The following is a 22,483-nucleotide window of genomic DNA, read 5'->3' on the forward strand; positions in this document are numbered from 1 at the left end:
CAGGGGGGGGATGCTGGGAAAGCTCTAAAGTGCGCAGTTTTTGTGATTTTTAATCCCCCTTTAGGAATTTTTTTTTTTTTTTTTTTTTTTTTTTTTTTAACTGCCATCATGTTTTTTTCCTGCCCCAACAACCTTACTCTCCACCTCTCCCTCTCTGCTGGCTTTCTCACAGAACAAAGAGTTCAAGACTCTGTCGGAGCAGTTGTCGGCGGTCACCTCCACACACACCATGGAGGTAGAGAAGTTGAAGAAGGAGCTGGCCCGCTACCAGCAGAGCCAAGGTGAGGACGGCAGCCTGAGGCTGCAGGAGGAGGTGGAGAGCCTGCGGGCGGAGCTGCAGAGGGCCCACTCGGAGCGCAAGATCCTGGAGGACGCCCACACCAAGGAGAAGGACGAGCTGAGAAAGGTACGTCGAGGCCAGAGAGAGCCGCTTGGCGGTGGCCTGGCCTCCAAAGCACCCCTTCCGAGACCATTTCTTCTTCCAGCTGTAAAATTGACACAGACTTTACTGGGGCTTCTGCCCACACACTGACCATCCCTCTGCATTTGGACGTGAAGTGTGCCTGCTTTGGGGTTAACACACATGAGCACGTGCCATTCACGGAACAAGTGTTATGTTTCACCATTGGCTGAACACAATGGCATCCCCTGAAAGGAATACACGTGTGTGCCTTGGGGCGTATTTCTTACAGTCTAGAAATAGCCACCACATCGTCTCTGTGGCCTGAGCCCTTGTTAGCAAGAGGCGTGGTGCAGAGGTAGTGGCCTTTCTTCTTGACATTGCAGGGATTGGGGCAACCTTTAGACATCCCTACTTGTAGCAATCATATTTTGGGGACTTTGCCTTAAGTGTCAGTGCTGATGGTTTCAGCCTGACTTGTCCATTCTGGTTGGTGTGCTCTGTTTCTCTCTACCTCATAAAATAGAACTTCTTGGGATTGGCCCCCACTCCCCCATCTCAAAGTCCGGATACGAAGATTCCCTTCTCTCCCAGGATAGCTGTTCAAACCAGGAATGTGCCAAGTGCCCATTGGAGAATCCTCCATGGAGGACGCAGCCATTTGCTCCTGCATCTCTGCAGTGACCCACAGACCACAGGGCAGATAGCACCTCGCCCCATCATTTAGTGCCTCCATCACTGGAAGGTCCCAGTGGGGTGAGAAGCTAAGGATGAGGGAGGGATTAAATGTTCCTAATTTTGGAATAATAACTTTAAGTGTTTAAAACTTGAAGTGAGCTAAATGCTGCCTCAGAATAGTGCTTCCCTCTTCCTCTGCCCATTACCTTCTCCTGGCCTGAGAGTCCCCCAGACACCACTAGGGAACATGCAGGCTGCTGTTAGAGATGACGGAGTACAAAGCCACTTGGGCCAGCTCATGCTGAACTTGCCTACATCATTTCCCCGTCCCAGGCAGAATTTCCACACCACCAGCCACTGCTTTCCCTGATCCTGCGGATTTCCCAGGTGTCGGAGATGGGGCCCACACGGGGACTGGGTGATAATGAAGTGAGACCTGGGGCTTCCTGGTGCAGGCGGCTAGCCCAGCACAGAAAAGTAGGAGCTTCTGTCCCCAGTATGCCACCCAGATAAACCTGTCAGCTCACCCACCAGGAGGCCTGAGGTGGACTTCATTCTTTGGGATAAAGCATGGGGTTCTAGGAAGCTCCTGTTCGAATGTAGCTGTAAGCCTGTCACCTACAAACCGTGGGATTCCACCCTTGAGGTCTATTAACTGTGGGAATGGAGGGACAGTAACCCTTCCATGTGAATAAAAAAACAAGACCGTGGAATCCAAAGGCAGAGAAGAAGCCAGGATTAGGACTGGAAACCCTTGAGATTGACCCTAGGAGGGAAAGAAAAGCAGGTTCCCTGCATGTGCATACCTGTCGGATGAGACACGTGGGAAGTATGTGTACTCAGCAGATCCACAAAGCTAGCTGTCTCTGCCCCCACAGAGAGCACTTGACTTCTCAGCTCCCCAGCTACCTTCTCTGCTTCCCCTTGGGCACTTTGATTTGAGAACTTGGTGCTTTAAAGATGTCCAAGTCTCTATCCAAGGGAGTCGGAAGGCTTACATATGAAACTCTTCCTGGGCAGGGCAAAACAGAGAAGAGCCTCCTTCCTTTGCTCCTTAAAATAGTTTCCTAGGAGTGTGTTGAGCTAGGTTTTAAACACAATGAGAGCTTGGAACTGGCAAGAAGACCAGTCTCAAGGCCACTACAAGAAGGCGAAGAATAAGCACAGAGGCAGGACAAGAAAAGCACCTTCTCTGACTCCAAGTGTAAGCAAATCCCAAACTAGCACAGGAGAAGAAACTGGCATGAGATGATTCATTAGGTGCAGCATCCACCTGTCTCCAGGAAGAGAGTGGAAGCAAAATGGCCTCCTCCTCTCAGGTCTGGAAAAGCTTTCTTATTCTGGTGGCTGTGAGGTGGGTGAGTAGCAGAGCTAAGCTTCCCTCCGCCTCCCACCCTCCATCTTTTGTCCCTGGTCAGGGTTTAATATTTATCAAAGGCACCGTGTCCAATCTTAACAAATGCTGAATAATCAGACAATTGGTTTCCTCTCGGGCTTGTCTAGAGGCTGCTCTGCCTTGAGCGAGATTGATGAGACGGGCAGAGCACAGTGAGGAACAGACTGCTCGTAGGTGTTAATTAATGGGTTTGATATGTCTGTCAGCAAATGCTTTATTGGAACTGGTATCCTGGAAAACTTTGGGCTCCCCACTGCTGACAATACCCATTGTCTGGCCACATGGCTGAGCTGCCCTTGGGTGGGGGGGAAGTTGGGTCTCCCTGGGGGCAGGAATTCCCCACTGTGGCTGCAGACCCCCAGCCACATGTTAGTGGGCACCCTCTCTGCTGAAGGCCTCCATTGTTGTGGCCTTCCCCCCAGAACAGTCGCACCCAGGCCTTTGGCCTCCCCTCCTTTTAGCCCGTGTGGTGGGTTCTTTTTTAAAGGTATCAGTTACCCCATGCTGGCTGTCGTGTGCTGCTATGCCGTCTTGTACAGTTGAGCTGTTTTGTGTCTGTGGGGAAAGAGAAGTGGTGCCCAGGGCTGCCCTTGACACAGAGTTATGGCTCATTGTCCAGAATCTGCTCCAAAGGCCTGGCTCGGGGCAGGGTTGCGGGTGGGTGAAGAAGAGTGGCCCCCAGCCAGCTTCCTAGCTCTGAGCAAAGGTCCTTGACACATGTGAGAGCTGAAGATCAGCCCCCGGGCTGAGCGTCCAACAGTTAGGGCCATGTGTTGTATTGTGTCCTCTGTCACCGATCTGCCAGCCTCTGCTTGCTTACCTTGGGTAGTTCCAGTATAAACGTTTGGGGTTTTTCCAAATAGAAGTGAAGTATCGTGGGGATAGTGGGTTCCTTGCAATGGGGTGTTTCCAGTCTTTCCCCAAAGATGCAGAGTAGACTTCTCTGGCCAGCTAAGACATCGAGTTGTGCTCCCAGAGCTCCAGGGTTTATGGTTTGGAAGGAGGCTGATGGTTATCGGAACCAGTATTCTGTGCCAACTGTGTGGAAGGATATCAGCTCATTGACGAAATCATGGAAATCCAGGTCCTTCATCCATTCACCAGATAGTTATGGGCTGCCTCTATTTGTTAGGTGCTTTTCTATGCACTGGGGCAAAAGGAAACTATTTTTTAAAGTCCTTCTTGTTCTTATGGAGCTCACATATTTGGGATTATGAGAGAATGTACAGACAGGAATCGAATACAAATGATCCATCGTGTGCCATAAAGAAAAAGCAGAGTGAAGGGGATAAAGAGGGACCTCTGGGGACAGGGAGAAGTGTGGCTTTGCTTATGGCAGCCAGAGTCTCTCTGTCTCTGAAAAGACACCTTAGTGAGGGGCGGGTGAGCCATGAGCATTTCTAGGAAACAGATAACAAGTGTAATAGCAGTTGCAATGGGTGGGAATAGGCTGGGTGGGTTTGAGGACCAACCAGCCATTGGGCTGAAGCAGAGCGAAGGACAGAGGACTCAGGACACAACAGTGGGCAGATGATGAGCCTTTTCTGATAGACATTGTCCAATCAGTTGGTCCTATGGTTTTCTACTAGAAACCTTGCACTTGGCTCTTTTTTTTAGTATAAATACCCAACTTGATAAACAAAACAGAACTAAAAGCTCAGAGCTACATTTGTATCCCTAAAGATGAACTAGTAAAGGCAGTTCTTGAGCATGAATCTGGGGTATTTGTTTCATTTAACTTACCAGGGGCTAAATTAGCCTAATAGTGCTAGGTTTTACCCCCAATGTTGGTTCTGATGATCTGTCCCAAATAACCTTTTAGAAGAAACGCTCCAGGTAATGTGGCGTGCAAGAGCTGAAAGATGCTCGCTCCACCCCTTGCCCAAGAGAAAATGGAGCTGCTGAATGTGTGAGTCCTGAACCCTAGTGAAGATGTTAGCGTGCTAAAGGGAACACAGCTGCCTGGTTCGGTGTTCTGTGTCTCTCACTGTAGGCTGCATTCCTGACCCTTCACAAAAGGGAGACCATTTAGCTGCAGGAGTTTGTCACCTACTGTGCCTGCCAATAGACATCCCATGTGCTAGCTGGCTGGGAAGACTGAGGGGTGGCCAGTACCTGGTGAAATGTGATAGGGAAGCCTTCTCTGTCCTCCCAGGGTATGGAGCCGATTGTGGGACCTGCCCCTCCTGCTGGGACCTGCCCCTCCTGCTGTTCACGGAAGAGCAGGACCGTGGGCCCACCTCCAGGGCTGTTCAGGCAAGGAAGAGAACAAAGCTCCCCAGGGTCACTTTGATGTAGGGCTCAGAATGACAAAGCTGAGTTCCTCAGAGGCCTGCCTTCATGAATCAAAGCCTCAGGGGGAGACAGAGGGAAGAAATGAGGCTCAAGCACATTAGAAGACTTCAAGCTAGGTACATGCTGTTGACCATGGCTTTCTCAAACTAGTCTTGCCTGAGATTGTACACCATAAGCGGTTGCAATAAACTTAGACTACATTGCTAGGAATGGAGGTGAGGTCTCTGGTCCAACCTGGTGGTAATGGCACGCACACTCTACTGGCCAGGTGCTGTGTTGCATCTCAGAAGGGTGTTGACTGTAGGAAGCGCAGAGCAAAGTAATGACCGTGAGTGATCTCAGATGCCTTCTCAGGTGACCACATGCTCCGTGAGCCATCTGCATATTCAGAGGGTGGTTAAGGGGAACACACATTGACTTAGATCAGGGAATTCAGAAGTTACAGCCTTGGGCCTTGTTCCTGGCTGAGGGAGAATGGAGTGTCGCCCTCCAGATGTGGCACCAGGTTGAGCTTCACTTGAGGCCCCACCAAGGCTTTCTTTTGTAGAGGCACACGCCTTGTGGTTTCTTCCGTTGGCTGTTTTCAGCTTGTGCATCAAGGAACATGAGAGCTATTTTTACTATTTGCCAAGGTGCTCATCGGGTGAACCATCTTCAATAATAGAAAATGAGATGCACTTGAGTGCTTTTTCCCCCACATTGTTTCTCTCGAATCATTTGATTAAGTAACTCTCGTGTTCTAGATGTTTTAGTCAACCACAAACCCATTCATTAAAAAAAAAAAAAATTTGAACCCTTTTTTTTGTTGTTGTTTAACTGAGAAAAGCACAGGCCTCTTAATGGGATGTGTGGGGTCCTCCCTCCTTCAGTCGCATTGGGCCGGGCTCTGATGACACGCCAGCCTGGCGGTGGTCCAGGGGCCCAGGCTGCGCAGGTGGGTGAGGAAGCAGAGCAGTCTCTCTGAGTCTCTGGAGGGACCGACAGGCCCTGGAAGAGCTGAGCATGGGGCACAGCCCACATGTGCAGGATAGGAGGCCTTCCTGGAGGAATGAATCATGGTCCTAACCCGATGAGGAGAAGTCCTCAGTAAAAGGCTAGGGAAGAGTGTGGCAGAGGGAACAGGGAAACGCTCAGGTGGAAACCAGAGGTGGGGGAGAAGCTGGGCTCCACTCAGCCCTTTTTAGGAAGGTGTGTGGAGGAGTTGAGCTTATCCTGAGGTCAAAGGGCGTGAATCCATTCTCCAGTTCTCACTTCTGCTACCCGCCCGGCCTCGTTTCTCAGCCAGCGCCCCCTGTCCAAACCACACATGACCACGACAGAGCTGTTCCGTCCCCAGACCGAGGCTTTCACACCTGCTCATCTTCCCACCCGGAGTGCCCTCGGCTGCCCGTGAAATCCCGCATGTCTCATTGAGATGGCCCACTTCTCCTGGGAAACCTTCTGGGGCCTCCATCTGTTCCTTGTTACCTCCTTTCTAAATCCCCTCAGGGGTGCCTGGGTGGCTCAGTTGGTTGAGCAGCTGACTTTGGCTCAGGTCATGATCTTGTGGTCTGTGAGTTCGAGCCCCAGGTCGGGTTCTGTGTTGACAGCCTGGAGCCTGTTTCGGATTCTGTGTCTCCCTCTCTCTCTCTGCCCCTCCCCCACTCATGCTCTGTCTCTCTCTCTCTCTCAAAAATAAACATTAGAAAAATTTAATAAATCCCCTCATAGCTGTGGTTCTCAACAAGAGGCCCACAGGAATATTTTACAATGTCTGGAGACATCTTGGTAGTCACAATTAGGGGGGTAGAGTTACCAACATCTGGCGGGTAGAAGCCAGGATGCTGCTCAATGTCTGACAGGACAGCACCCCCACTCCTGCCAACAATGACAAATTATCTAGCCTAACATGTCAACAGTGCTGAGGCTTAGAAACCCTGCTTTACAGAGCTCAGCCATGAACCTTACTGGTTTTCTGCTACACACACGTCCGCCTCTCTCGTTGGGCTGGATGCTGTCTGAGGGCGGCCACCTCTAGTGTTCCTTATTTTTGCCTCTCTGGCTCCTGGCACAGAGAATTCTGTCAGGAAGGGTCTGATGGGTGACTGACAGCTTTGCCCTGTATCATCCCCAGGGATAGAGCTAGGCTTGGTGAGCAGCGGCCTGTGATGACCAAAGGGCACCACTCAGTGTTTTTTCTTCCATTTCTCACCCTCGCCACCAAAGCAGATTTTGGTCTTTGCAGACACACCACATCAACTGTGTTAATTGTAATAGGCAATAACTTGTTGAGAAAGAAGAGTTTGTTATAATTAGTTATATGTATATCTTTAAAAAAAATTGTTTTAATGTTTTTGAGAGAGAGAAACACAGAGTGCAAGCAGGGGAGGGGGAGAGAAAGAGAGGGAGACACAGAGCCCAACGTGGAGCTTGAACTCCTAAAGGGTGAGATCATGACCTGAGCCAAAGTCGGACACTTAACCAACTGAGCCACCCATATATGCATATCCTTTTACCAGCCTTTTCTTGTTTGATATCCTGAGGGGAGACAGAACATGCCCCTTTGCCTGACTCTCCATGGAAGGGTTTCTAATCTGCCTGGTGGGTGAGGGCTCTGCTCAGTACCCAGAGTGGTGTCAGAATGATTCATACTGGTCAGAGCCTCATTCCCACAACTCTGAGCAGTACATTCACAGTTGAGCTTGAGGAAGAAACCAAGTTTGTCTGAATTGAGAGAATGAAAAGCAGCAATGTCCCGTGGCAGAGAAGGCAAACAGTTTCCTAGAAGGTAGTTTCGAGCCTCATTTTGCAGGACATTGAAAATTCTTTGAAATCAAAAGATATTGGATTGTTTCAACAGACTGTTGACAAAGTACTTGGAGCTTTTGGTAAGCTTCCAAAGGTATTGTGTATCTGCAGTTCTCTGTATGGAGCCAGAGAGGGCAAGCCACCTGCAAATCCATTAGCTCCCTAGAGTAGCAGAGGCATCTGTGAGAGTCGCCGCTTTCCGAGCCCCTAGGGAGGACAGGGCCAGGTGACCTTGCTCTAGGACTCCAGCCTTGTAGAAATTCTTTCCTGACCCTTTCCATGCGATGCTGAGGGTGGAAGGAGCCATACTCATCTCTCAGCACCTTAAGCTGAACTTTAATGCTAGGGGGAAGGCAAGGGAGCACTTACTCATAACCAACTGAAATTCAGACATCAGGAAGGTTCTGCCCTTGAACCAGTCTGATGGGTCCATCAGGGATTTGTCTCCTAGGTAGCAGTCCTGGTAGGTTACCATCTAATCTCAGCTGCCACGCACATGTTGTTGTTGTACCATGGATGTCTTTCTACACAGGGTGGGAGGAGTCTTCCCCAGCCCAACCCCCACCCCCCTGCAGTAGATCATGAAATGTACCAAAGATGGCTGGAAGTGAGGACTTGAACCAGGGAGCAAGCTCATTCATTGTGTCACCCACTACAGTCTTGCAGGTGTCTCTGGAGGAGTTTATCACTCGGCCCAAATCTGGGAGCCTGTTTCATACTCATATTTTTATCTTGTACCACATCTAGCACAGGGTACTGTGCTTAGTAGATTGGTTAATTTGTGGAATGATTTTTTAGTAGCTTTATTGAATATAATTCATATACCATAGCTTACTCATTTAAAGTATACAATTTTTTTTTTAATATAGTCAGAGTTTTGCAACTATTGCATAGTCTAATTTTGGAATATTTTTATCACCCCCCAAAGAACACTGTATCCATTAATAGTCACACCCCCCATTCCCCCCTTATTCCCTGTCCCAGCCTTAGGCAACTAATCTACTTTCTGTCTCCACCGATCTACCCCTTCTGGACATTTCATATAAATGGAATCCTACCATATGCAACTTTTGGACTGGCCTTTTTCATTTAGCATAATGTTTTCAAGATTTATCCATGTTGGAGCATTAATCAGTACTTTATTGCTTTTTATTGCTAAATAGTATTTCATCATATGGATATACCATATTCATCAGTTCATTGATGGACATTTGAATTGGTTCCACTTTTTAGCCCTTTTGAATAACTCTCCTAGAACCATCTGTGTACAAGTTCTTGTACGGACATAAGTTTTCATTTCTCTTAGAAACCTAGGAATGGAATTGCTGGTCAAACAAGGGTTAAAATGCAACTTTCAAGGAATTTCCAAAGCTGCTGCATTGGTTTACATTCCCATCAGCAGTATATGAGAATTATGATTTCTCTGCATCCTCCCCAAACACTTATAATTGTCTTTTTTTTTTTTTTTTAGTTTAACCATCCTAGTATATGTGAGGTGATAAATCATTGTGGTTTGGCTTGCATTTCCCTAATGACCTTGAACATCTTGTGTGCTTATTGGCCACTTGGAGGTGTCTGCTCAATTTTTTTTCCCATTTTTTGATTGGATTTCTTTTTATTTGTTGAGTTATAAATACTCTATTCAGGGTCCAAGTTCCATACCATATAAATGATTTACAGATATTTATTGTCATACTGTGTGTTCCCTTTTCCTTTTGATAGTATCCTTCTAAGCAGAGAAGTTTTTAGTTTGGATGAAGTCCAATTTAAATATTTTTTTCTTTGGCTACTTGTGCTTTCGGTGTTATATTTAAGAAGCCATTGACTAATCCGAATTCAGAGATTTTACTCCTTTGTTCTTTTCCAAGAGTTTTATAGTTTTAACTCTTACATTTAGGTCTTTGATACACTTTATTTTTTGTGTATAGTGTGAGGTAGGAGTCCAATTTTACTTTGTGGAAATACAGTTGTCCGGGCCATTTGTTGAAAAGACTATTCTTTCCTCAATGAATTACAACATGAGAGTTTATTTCTGGATTCTCCATTCTATTCTATTGATCTATGGTCTACCCTGATGCTAGTGTCTCACTGTCTTGATTACCATAATCGTGTTTGAAGTAGTAAGTGTTAAAATTGAGAAGTGTGATTCTTCCAAATAATCTTTCAAGATTATTTTGGCTATTCTGGATCCCTAGATATTCCATGTAAATTTCAGGGTCAGCTTGTCAATTTCTGCAACAAAGCCATCTGGGATCTTGATAATGATTTTGTTGAGTCTATAAATCAATTGGAGGAGGGTTATATCTTAACATTAAGTCTTCCGATCTACTAACTTAGGATGTCTTTCCACTTTAGATCTTCTTTAATTTCCTTCAACAATATTTTGTAGCTTTCAGAGTATAAATTTCTACTGCTTTTGTTAAATGTATTCCAGAGTATTTTCTTCTTAAGCTTTTGTAAATGGAATTGCTTTCTTAATTTTGCTTCTCAGATTGTTTACTGCAGTGTCTAGAAATACAATCAAGTTTTGTGTATTGATCTCGTACTCTACGACCTGAACTCATTTATTCTAATACCTTTTAAGTATATTGCCTGGGATTGTCTACATAAAAGATAATGTCTTATGCAGATAAAGATCATTTTACTTCTTCCTTTCCAATCTTGATGATTTTTATTTCTTTTGTATTTGCCCTGGCTAGAATCTCCAGTACATTGGTGAATAGTTTTGGCAAGAGCAGGCATCCTTGTCTTTGTCCTGACTGTGGACACAAAAGGTATTCAGTCTTCTGCCATAAAGTCTGATGTTGTGGGTTTTTGTAGATGCCCTTTATCAGGTTGAGGAAAGTCCCTCCTATTCCTAGTTTAAGTGTTTTTATCATGAACATTTGGTAACATTTTTGTTAAGGATTTTTGCATTCATCTCCTCAAGAGGTAATAGTCTGTGGTTTTCTTGTGATGTCTCTAGTTTTGGTGTTAGGATATTACTGGTCTTGTAAAGGGAACTGAGAAGTGTTCCCTCCTTTTCTGTTTTATGAAATAACCTGTGCAGAATAGGTATTAATTTTTCTTTCAGTTGTTGCTAAGTGATGGAATGATTTTAAAGTATATGCTTCAGCTTGGCGCCTGGGGAAGGTAATGTTGTAGAACCAGCTACATACATTCATCAACAGCTCCATGCCATTCCTGCTGCTTGAACTCCACATACATCATCTCCTTTAATGCTGAGACCAGGCCTGTGGGGTGGGTGTTTGTTTTCCAGAGGGAGACCTGGGCTTTACAGAGCCAGAGATCCGTGGCTGTGGAGCTCCTTGTCTTTACCTCAGGCCAGATTTGCTGTACTTTGATTGTGATGTGATCGCAGGAGTTTGTGCTGACTTGCCAGTGGTTCAGGGAGCCTCCAAGGAAGTGGGACTCAAGTGTGGATGCCTGAATCGAGGGCCCCTGGGCACGTGTTCTCCTCCTCTTCCTGTCCAGTTTCCACAGTGCTCACTCACTTGCTTACCTTTGTCAGGAAGACAGGGATGCGACATTTGTGAGGAAAATTACTCAGTGGCCTTCTGCCAGATGAGTCCCCAGGGGTTCCAGAGAGAAACATGCAGAGGTGGATCCATTGTGCTCCAGCTCCCATGTTAAGATATACCCCTTTCCTATACTCTTCTAGAACAACTAATGATTTATGATTGTCTTAGAATATGTATGAATTGTTACGTTTTTAAATCTATACAAATATTTGCTCCAATACTAAATAGCCAAAACTTCCTTTTTTAAAAAGCTTGCCATACTGAGGCATCTGGGTGGCTCAGTTGGTTGAGCATCCGACTTCAGCTCAGGTCACGATCTCACAGTTCGTGGGTTCGAGCCCCATGTTGGGCTCTATGCTTGACAGCTCAGAGCCTGGAGCCTGCTTTGGATTCTGTATCTCCCTCTCTCTCTCTGCCCCTCCCCCACTTGCAGTCTGTCTCTCAAAAAATAAACATTAAAAAGAATTTTGTTTAATTTTTTTTATGTTTTTATTTTATTTTTGAGAGAGATACAGAGTGTGAGCAGGGGAGCGGCAGAGAGAGAGAGGGAGATACAGAATCCAAAGCAGGCTCCAGGCTCTGAGCTGTTGGCACAAAGCCCGATACAGTGCTCGATCTCATGAGCTGTGAGATAATGACCTGAGCCAAAGTCAGACACTCAACCGACTGAGCCACCCAGGCACTCCTTTAAAAAAATTTTTTTAAAGCTTGCCATACGCTGTTTGTATTCTTCCTCTGAACAGAACAGGATTTTTCTTTAATTAGTCTTTTCTTTTTGTGCCATTTTCAGTAGCATTCACTTCATGTTTTCTTTGTGGTGGGGGAGGTGGGTATCATCAGAAGCTAAACACTAGAGTTCTCTTTCCTTCCGCGACACCTGACCTGTGCTGCTCCACTGAGACCGGCAAGGGCAAGTAGGATGAAGATCAGAGATAATTCTTCATTGTGAGCCTTGGGCTCTCCTGCCACTCAGGTTTGAGAGCTCAAAATTTACCAAGACAAGCAACCAAACACGAAGTGAAAGCCTATTATCGTTGTCCATTCCTGCACACGGCCTGTGAGCATGTGCAGACTTCTCATGAGACTTCTGTGGGCGCTGGAAGGCCGTACAGAGTGGTGAGCTCATCTGTCTTCTTTTAATGGGACTTTTCTTTCAGTGCAACAATTTTTCCCTCAAAGTGAAAGCAGTCTTGACTGACTTGATTCTCTTAAAAAGAGGATGCAGACATAACCAGCTGAACTTCAAACCCCACAAAAGGAGCCTCTCCTTTCCCCAGCCTCAAAGGGCAAACATTTTCCCCTCTTGCTCTCCCATTCAGCGTGTTGCAGACCTGGAGGAAGAAAATGCTCTCTTAAAAGATGAGAAAGAACAGCTTAACAACCAAATCCTGTGCCAAGTGAAAGGTAAGTACCAAAGCACTTGATTTTTCATTTTGGAGTTTAACTTCTTTTCCATACTGATTTCTGCCCCCAAAGCCTCCTAGCAAGAACACAGTCAAGATGGTGCAGGGAGAAAGGGCTTTAATAAATGAAAAAGAAGCAGGGGGGTGGGGGGGGCACCTTTAAGACTCTGCTGCAACTCCTGGTTTTGAGTTTAATGCACATAATGGACAATGTAGTGGACAGGATTTGGAGTTCAGGGGACTTGTACTCGAAGAATAATTACCATATGCTACTGCCTGGCCTTGAGCAACTCCCTTAATGACTGTAGTCCTCAGTTTCTTCATCTGCAAAATGGGCATAAAAGTATAGCTCTCCGAGGCATAAAGCATTTAGCATGGTGCTTGATACCTAATGAGCACCTAGGAGCTGTCATTATTGCTGATTTTAAATTTATCTTTAGTGTCCATAGGACCTGTTGTGGTTTCTTCTGCCCAGTGGGTCGTCTGCTAATGTTTGCTGAAGAGAAGGTCCTGGGTCAGACCCCACCGACCCCTGTGCCACCATCAACCCCCATGGGCTGCCTGACCAAGAAGGAGCAGTGGGTGTCCACAGATCCCAGTCCTTGCCCAGCTCAGTGGGTTCCTTAAGCAAATCACTCACCTTTTCCTCTTAGGTCTCTCCCCCATGCCACGAGAGGATTGAACCATCTAAGGACATGATTTCACCCAGCATGAAATCTCATTGAAAACTTAAACTTCATTTCCCTATAAATATTGCTTCTTTCTGCTGATATGAATAATAAGTTTTGGTGAGGTGGGGGGAGAGCCCATCCATGTGATCTGTTTACCTTCCCTCCTTCCCCCAACCTGACATCTGGCCTTATCTCCTTCAATCTCCCTACAGTTCCAGAACCCGAAAGATCAGGAATGGGGACAAAACTGGGGAACAAAACCTGGGTTCTTCCAGGGATCTTGCCAGCAGCTGCTGTGACTGTTGTCACAGGAGAGAAGCTGGTGCATTAAGCAAGGGAATGTCCTGTCCGCTGCCTGCTTCTCCCCCGCTTCTCTGAAGACTTAAGCTGCCCTGACAAGCTTCCCTTTGCTCTGCAGTGGGTGAAGTTGCTGCTGAATAAACTCATCAGGTGGTGGTGGTGGGCGCTTGTCATGGGCAGCCTTGCAAAGAGAGATTAATCACAAAGCATGAGTCAAGACTCATGCAAGGGGAATCCATTCAGAAAGCAAAACTGCAGTTTCGTGTGCCTGCTTTCCAGACGAATCTGCCCAAAACTCTGCCAAGGAAAATCTGATGAAGAGGGAGCTGGAGGAGGAGCGGTCCCGGTACCAGAACCTCGTGAAGGAATATTCACGGTTGGAGCAGAGATACGACAACCTTCGGGATGAGATGACCATCATCAAGGCAAGGAGGGCAGTTCTGGCACCGGCCCCACCTCCGGCTTCCTCACCCCCGTTCATGCACATCTCCAGCCACTGCACTGCCATCCAACACGGTCGTGCTCAGTAAATCTGTGCCTTTCTGGCACAGATCGGGTCCTTTCTGGCGGCTGTTCTTGCCGTGCCTGCCAGTGGTTATCACATAAGGAAGTAGTGGGGCCAGGTGATCCTTCCCAGGGACGGCTCCTTTTTCCAACTTTGGGGTCTTCTAAAGATCTCAGGAGTTTAAGGAAAATCCCACCATGGTGCGTATTGTCAGTCGTGTTACCTGCCCCAGAAACGTCCCTACACTGAAACACTAGCAGTGTGGGGGAGTTCAGATCTCCGCATTGCTGGTACATGCTGCAGAGAAACCCACAGCGTCTGATCATTTCTCCTAATCTTTATACATAGAAACATCCTATTTCAGGATTTATCGTTCCTTTTTACCCCACATAAACATTCCCTCCAGAAATGCATATTCAAACAAGATTGATAAGTTAATTGCATAGGAACCAGGAAGATAAGCTGAAGAGGAACATATATAAATACAGAATTTTCTGGCCAGTTTTTATTCTCAAAGCCAAATCATATGCAAGAAAAAGAAAAGTATTTTTACATGAACAACCTAAGTATAAATGGTAACCTCTATTTCTTTTTTCAAAATGTTTTAAGTTTGGTTATGGAGAGAATGGGGGGGGGGGGGGGGGGGGGGGCAGAGAGAGAATTCCAAGCAGGATCCACACTGTCAGTGCAGAGCCTGACACTGAGCTCTATCTCACAAATCATGAGACCGTGACCTGAGCCAAGATCAAGAGTTGGACACTTAACCGACCGAGCCCCCCCCCCGGTAACCTCTATTTCTAATGTGCTTACTATTTTCATAAAATTGGAGCGCAAGTTGAAGGGCCCACTAAGTGGCCCTTAGAAGCAGGCTTGCTACATTCTTTTCAAGTGGGGGCCTAATGACAGGATGGCCTTTGTGTACTATCAAGGCAAGACCAGGAAAAAAAGACTTGTTTGCTCAGGACTTTGTGGAAAAATCGGCTGAGGTGTTAGGGACTCAGATCTCATTAGGAGAGAGGGAATTTGGTTCTGGCTATGGAGGTCCCTCCTCATCGTCATTTTGTTAGCTAGACAGATGACTATAAGAACTGTAGATGAAGTTTTCATGGGAACAGCTCCATTTAGCTATCATTCCAAGACCTGTTCTTGTTGACAAATGAGGCCAGAGTCCAACTCTAAGATCTACTGGCCTTTGAAAAAGAAATAGTTCGCATGAGCATTCATTTGTTAGGAGTACTCACATTTTTCTCCTTCAACAGCAAACCCCAGGGCACAGGCGGAACCCATCAAACCAGAGCAGTTTAGAATCTGACTCTAATTACCCCTCCATCTCCACATCTGAGGTCGGAGACACAGAGGATGCCCTCCAACAGGTGGAGGTGAGTAAGACAGGCTCATGGCTGCTGTCTGTGCTCCAGAGGGAGTGGAGCTGCTTTGGGTTTACCAACTGTGTAGAGGTGTACTCTTCTGGCTGATGGTGACCAGAGTGTCCACAGGCTTCTTTCTGACCAGGGGATCACTTGGCCTGCTGGGAACTTACAGATCCTGGAGTTAATATTTACTGTGCAAAGAGATAGATTACTGTTCACCTTACCCACTATCCAGAAAGAAAGGAAGAAGGTAAATCCCTGATCCTTCCTCTTATAAAACTGAGAGCCTGTTGCAGAGAGGTAAATGCCTGGCTTAAGAAGGAACAGCTTAGGTGAGGATGTGGAGAAACGGGAACCCTCTTGCACTGTTGGTGGCAATGCAAACTGGTGCAGCCACTCTGGAAAACAGTGTGGAGGTTCCTCAAAAAATTAAAAATAGATCTACCCTATGACCCAGAAATAGCACTGCTAGAAATTTACCCAAGGGATACAGGAGTGCTGATGCATAGGGGTACATGTACCCGAATGTTTATAGCAGTGCTTTCAGCAATAGCCAAAATATAGAAAGATCCTAAATGTCCATCAACTGATGAATGGATGAAGATGTGGTTTATATACACAATGGAATACTACGTGGCAATGAGAATGAAATCTTGCCATTTGCAACAATGTGAATGGAACTGGAGGGTGTTATGCTAAGTGAAATAAGTCAGAGAAAGATAACCTATGTTTTCACTCATATGTGGATCTTGAGAGACTTAACAGAAGATCATGGTGGAAAGGAAATGGAAAAAATAGTTACAGAGAGGGAGGCAAACCATAAGAGACTGTTAAATACAGAGAACAAATCGAGGATTGATGGGGGGTGGGGGAGAGGGGAAAGTGGGTGATGGGCATTGAGGAGGGTACTTGATGGGATGAGCACTGGGTGTTGTATGGAAGCCAATTTGACTATAAATTATATTAAAAAATAAATACAACATCAGAGAAAAGAACAGCTTAGTCATTAAAATGGAAATAATTTATCATCCCCATTTAGTATAGCACATATAAAATAGCCATAAATATGCAAGAAAAATTTTTTCCTGACTTAGAAGCTGGGTAAAACTCAGAGAACAATTATTTGGAATATTTGGAACCACAGATATTTGCCAAGTGACTATATCTTTGTCAGTAATAGTCCCAGAGTTTCTGAATACCACACAGTGGACTTTGTAACCTGTGTGTAATTTTCCCAAAGGTAGACAGACACAAGTTTTTCTCCGGCATCTGAAAAGAAGAGAATCACAAGTACATAAAACCTTAAGCACGTGAAAGACAGACCTGGAAGAGAGGCAGTTGTAAATACAAACGTGCTTTGAGCACATCTTGTGCAGGGTGCTGCAGGTGAAGTAGTGGTCACCAAGCCAGGGACGGTCTCTGCCCTCACAGAGCTTGTCTGGTGGAAAGTCGGCAGTAATCAGGTGATGGGAGAAGTTTGTAATAGAACCTCAAGTGTTCGGTGCTAGAAAGAAAAAGTATAAGAGACCGCGAGTGACAGGGTAAAGGTGGCAAACGATAGAAAAAGAGGTCCTTGGGATGGGAACGTGTTCTCTCGTACAGTTCAGTGTGGTCTGCTGCTCGCCGTAAGCACTTAGCTCACGTTAGCTTGAGAGAGGCCATTGCTGTCACCACTGCAGCATCCGAAGTCTGGATCCTGGAGGCTTCAGTCATTTAAACTCCAGACATGCCACCAGGCATATATGTGGCCATTTCTGTGCAGACGTAACCACCTCCATCAGCAGATTGACCTTCTTCAAGGAAATTGAGGCTGGTTCTTGGGATCAGCCAGGACAGCTAGTACAGCGCTGGCTAAGCGCAAAGTGCTCGTGAAATGCTATACATGTACTTTAAAGATCCACATAGATAAGGTCGTGCAGATACACCTGTTTGTACATGCGCACCCACACACAACAGAACCCCAGAGGGCAAACCCAGGCATGAATCCAAAGGGAGAAAATCTGGGAAATCGATGCTCTCGGGTCTATGGAATAAACAGGTTGCATGGCAGGGAAGTCTTGGTTCTGTTTCAAGGTACAATCAAGTGGTGTTTGACAACACATTTGCAGTGATTAGTAACCACATCGATTCTTCCATCAGGAAGTGTCGAGCCTGAGTTTGACAATTTTTCTGGTATGAGACCATTTCCATCAGTGAACTCTTTTAACTTCCAAATAAAATGGCTGTGTCTTTACTCTTGGAATGTATGAGTGGTTATCTTAAGTGGCTCTCACAGGAATATAAATGGGCCAGACTCAGATGTCATCTAGACAGAAAATGAGCCTGGAGTGCCAACTTCACTCTAAGAACTGATGGTTGGTTGGCATTGGCTCTGCCTCTGGGGCGCAGGTTGATGTTTGTACAGAGAGAGGACAGGCAGCTGATACAGAGGCAGGCTGGGAGGTGCCGTATGTCCCCTGAGGCAGCTATGCTATTGAAACCTCCTTCCCGGCTCCCTGTGTTCCCCTGAAGGACATCGGCCTGGAAAAGGCAGCCATGGACATGACCGTCTTCCTGAAACTGCAGAAGAGAGTGCGCGAGCTGGAGCAGGAGAGGAAGAAACTGCAGGTGCAGCTGGAGAAGAGGGAGCAGCAGGACAGCCGGAAGGTCCAGGTGCGTGCTGGGGCTGCAGGCCTGCAGAGCGGCCCCCAGGTGCCGGCGTCAGCACGCTCTTTCTCAGGGTTCACGTGGCAGGGTGACCACTTGGGCTTATGCAGGTGCTCGGTTTCAGAGAGGAGCTTCCACCTCGTGTTGGTGTCACACTGAGTCTTCTCTACCTGCCGGCGCCCCCAGACCACTCCAGATGGACAGAAGTAGGCTTCCCAAGTGTCCCCAGGGCAAGGGATTCCCAGTGGCGAAGCTAGGGAGAGCCTGTGGCATTGTCACCTATTTGCAAAGGGCACTAGGATGTGTGATTAAAGTATAAATACAAGCCAGAGTCTAATTTTAACAGAGACAAGTGACTGCCCTTTACCTGGAGTCTGGCATGGACTTTAGTCTACCCCCACTGGGTTAAGAGTAGACCAGGTTTGTGGTCACTCACTTTTCTATCCCATGATTGCTCCCTGGCCTCAGTCCAGATTATCATCAGTGTCTTGGGTCTCAAAAGGGTATGTCTTGAGACCTTAGGGTCCCCAGATGTATCACTCTGTCTCTCAGGGACCCCCCCCCCCCGGGTACCTATGCAATGCTCAGCACTGTGGTAGAGCCAGGTCGTAGTAGGTATTCAAACTGTTTATTACACAAGAGGAGATAAAAATATAAGAAGAAAAACCCCTAGCCATTGAGGAATTTATGATCCAGTTGGGGGGACCAGACACATAACACAGGTGACAAGTGAAAACATCGATAGGGCTCAAATGCTAGGTTGGGTACAGATTGGCACTGTAGGAATAAAACCCACTGAAGTTAGCAGTGATGAGATGAGACCCATGTGTTATTTGTTGGGAGGTAGAAAGACCACTTCCAATGGGATAGAAGGCCAGTTCTGACACTGGTCATATCACTAGCTGGACCTCATCATGGGTTTGTCAGAGGTCTTTGTTCTGAAGCCTGACTTGCCCATTGTGGAGTTCAACCCCCTCCTTCTCAGGCCTGCTCCCACCTCTTCACATGGTCTCCTTTTAGTGGTAACACCTGGCTTCCCTTTCCCTTCAAATGTGATACAGACATTGGTCTGTATTGCTAGAATATTCTCTGGTATTCTGAGCACAAAGTGGGGAGGTAAATCTTGTTGGTGGACTTCAGTCTCTCAGGTGGATTAGACTGGAGATTGAAGGGGTTAGATTTACAAATGATTCAGTCCATAGAAGAGAAGGAGCCCTGACAGGCAAGTGCAAATCAAATCTATGAAAAGCTACACAGACCACATCAGACCATCCCTGATGTAGAAGTCCCCAGCCCACCAGCTACCCCCAAAGGTCCAGGCTCCAGATTCCCCACCACAGAAATGCCAGATAACTTTGAAATCTTGGCTTTAGGCTTTCTCTTTGTCTTGCTACCAAATAAAAAGGGATATCCCTTTCTTGAAAAGTAATCCTTGGGGGTGCCTGGGTGGCTCAGTTGACCGTCTGACTCTTCCTTTCAGCTCACTCAGGTCATGATCTCACGGTTCATGGGTTCAAGCCTCGAGGCGAGCTCTGTACTGACAGTGCAGAGCCTGCTTGGGATTCTCTCTCTCCCTCTCTCTCTGCCCCACCCCCTCTCACTCTCTCAAAATAAACTTTAAAAAAAGTTATCACTGAACAAGAGTTAGAACTATAGGGTTGGCCTATAGCCCTGAATGTGTATTGAGGATCTCCCTTTAAGGAGAAAGATCTTGTTTCTGCAGAGTTTAGTAAGAAAGGCAGGAGTGGGGCAGGGGACGGAAGGTGTGGAATCCCTCTACAGCACTCTACAGGATCATGTTCTTGGATCTGCCCCTGGTTCCAAGAGGAATCCTGAGCCACCTGAATCTTTCCTCCAGAGAGATGTGACGTGGGGTCGCAGCTACAGAGAGAAGTCTGTAGGATACGCCATCAGTATGGGAGTGGCAGTCTGCTGTGAGGATGGGGCCTCTGTGACAGCCAGGCTGTCCCTGTGTTTGACTTCCCATCCAGCCAGCCCCCTTTCTCAGGGCATAGCAAAGTCACTTTTGCCACCAGGGTGATTCCAGTGGGCTGCCCACTTAGAAACATAACTGCCAGTCCACCTTAATACAGCCCCTTGGACCATGGATGATCTCCGTTTTCTGAGAACCGGATTGCACTCAACAATTATCCATGGCCATGCGGCAAATCCACGCTCCACAGAACACAAGTGCAGGCCTCTCACTGGGGCAGAGATGAAGAGCCCACTCTGAAGAGTCCCATCCGGTACCAGTAATGGGGTGGGAGCCAAACAGAGACTGGTACCCTGGACAGCGGCTGTCCCAGGTTGCAGGGGCAGGACACCATGTGGTCCGTGCAGCAGCCCTACATCTGGACAGTCTCCAGGAGGTGCTCACATCCATCCTGGTCTGTATGGGCACACCTAATCCATGCACAGCAGGGGAGTGGCCTTACCTTGGACTTAAGGTTGCTAGCACTGCAGATAATCTAATTAAGCACTGTCAGGTTTTAGCTCCAAAACCCATCTTATTCAAGGACTTTCACCCACTACTTAAAATCACCCCATGCAGCTAACCATTTATGAAGGTGTTTCTGCCCCTTCTTATTGACAATTCAGGTTCAGTAGCTGTCAAACAATTATAGGAGTCATTGGTTCACTGAGTATGATGGGCTAGCATTACAGCTGTTGCTCTCCACATTCCTTGGAATTGAAATCAGCATTTACTGAGCATCGTAGGGGCCAGCTGCCAGAGTCCTTATTGTGGGGTGATATGGAGGAAGCAGGCTTCTCCACAAAGTGTTTAGTGATTCAGTTGGGAAAACTGAATACACATGTTCACACACACCAAAAAAACCAAAGGTAGCTCATTAATCTCCTTAATAAACACGTAATTATTATGTATTAGCCTTCTTAAGTACATAAGTGTTATGGTGCTGGTTTCCTTGGCTGCTGAAACAAAATCCCACAAACTGGATGGCTCAAAACAACAGAAATTGATTCTCTTGTAGTTCTGGAGGTCAGAAATCAAAAAGTAAGGTCCCAAGAGGGCCATGCTCTCTTAAAGGCTTTTGGGGGGAATCTCTTCCATGCCTCTCTCTGAGCATCTGGCATTGCCAGAAACCCTTGGCATTCCTTAGCTCCAGTTCCTTGACTTGGCACTGTATGACTCCAATCTCTGCCTCCATCGTCAAGTGGCATTCCCCCGTGTGTGTGTGTGTGTGTGTGTGTGTGTGTGCGCGCACGCGCGCACACACACACACACACACATGCTATCAATCTCCTTGTAAGGGCACCAGTCGTATTGCATTAGGGCCGATCCTTATGACCTCATCTTGACTTTGATTTTCTCTGCAAAGATCCTGTTTCTAAGTCACATTCACAGGGTACCAGGCTTTGGACTTCAACGTAGGTTTTGTAGGGACATCATTCAACCTGTAGCACAGTGTATACATATTTATATGACTAAGGACCTGGGAATAAAGTTATGGAGACAGTGAAGACGGGCAGGAGGGTAATTTATGGAGAGCTTCCTGGTGGCCTGAAGTAGGGTACTACATTCTGGAGGCGGGAAGAAAGCAGACACAGAGCAGGGAGTGTGGGCAAAACGAGCATGTCTTCTGTGGTTGAAAGTATCACCATGGGACAGCTGCCTGTGGTCCCTGCTCACCTCTGTCTCCTCATCCGTGCAGGTGGAACAAGCAAAGAATGACCTGGATTTGGACCAGGATGCAGATCTAGCCTACAACAGTCTGAAGGTAAGATTGTCGGCCAACAAGTTCCTCAAACTCGTACCCTGCGGAAGATGGGTGAGCAAGTCTGTGCATAAGTGGAGCCATAAGCAGGCGACTTGACCCTTCAGTTTCTTCATCTGTGAGATAGAGGCAGATGTGTACTTACTACAAGGAGCCATAATCTCTACTTACAGGAGACACCAACTATAGGTGTCCCACAGTTTAGTTCAACATGGGCCCTAACTACCTGCATTTAGGATAGACCCCACTGGTCAGGGCCCTCGTCCCTCAAGACTGCCCTCAATTCAGATGCCAGTCACATTGGTGAGTCCCCAGGTTACCCACACTTCTGTCCACTTGGCTACCAATCGGGTTCCCGTGACCCCCCTCCTCAGGTTTGATCACATGTTAGAGCAGCCCACAGAGCTCAGGGAAGCATCTTACTCGATACTCCTGGTTTATTCTAAAGGCTGCAGCTCGGCAGGCGAATGAAGCAGGCACAGGTGTGTGGGAAGGGGCCCAGAGCTTCCATGCCCTCTCCAGGTGTGTGCTCCCCCCACACCTCCATGTGCTCATCAACCAGAGGCCCTTGGAACTCTTCACCTACGGGTTTCCATTACACAGGCACCAGTGATAAAATCATTGGCCATTGGTGTTCAGCTCAGTCTCCAGCCCTCCTCTTTCCCTCTCCAGGCATCTGTGGGTGGGGCTGTAAGCCCCAGTGCTTAGATCTCAGGATTGGTTCCCAGGCACCTGGTCCCTCTCCTCATTGGCATGAACTAGTTGGGGATGAAAGGG

The 22,483-nt window shown here is 47.0% G+C and overlaps 1 protein-coding gene across 1 annotated transcript in view; it reads left to right on the forward strand.

The window, feature by feature from the left end:
• MYO5B (myosin VB) overlaps positions 1–22,483 on the forward strand; it is a 341,711-nt gene that overhangs the window by 282,689 nt on the left and 36,539 nt on the right. The window contains exons 22-27 of the mRNA XM_049620078.1: positions 173–406; positions 12,397–12,481; positions 13,731–13,876; positions 15,216–15,335; positions 17,838–17,978; positions 21,644–21,709. Coding sequence (XP_049476035.1) covers positions 173–406; positions 12,397–12,481; positions 13,731–13,876; positions 15,216–15,335; positions 17,838–17,978; positions 21,644–21,709 — 792 coding nt within the window. The remainder of the gene's footprint in view (positions 1–172; positions 407–12,396; positions 12,482–13,730; positions 13,877–15,215; positions 15,336–17,837; positions 17,979–21,643; positions 21,710–22,483) is intronic.

This window comes from Panthera uncia, assembly GCF_023721935.1.
Source record: "Panthera uncia isolate 11264 chromosome D3 unlocalized genomic scaffold, Puncia_PCG_1.0 HiC_scaffold_8, whole genome shotgun sequence".
Classification (NCBI taxonomy): Eukaryota; Metazoa; Chordata; class Mammalia; order Carnivora; family Felidae; genus Panthera; species Panthera uncia.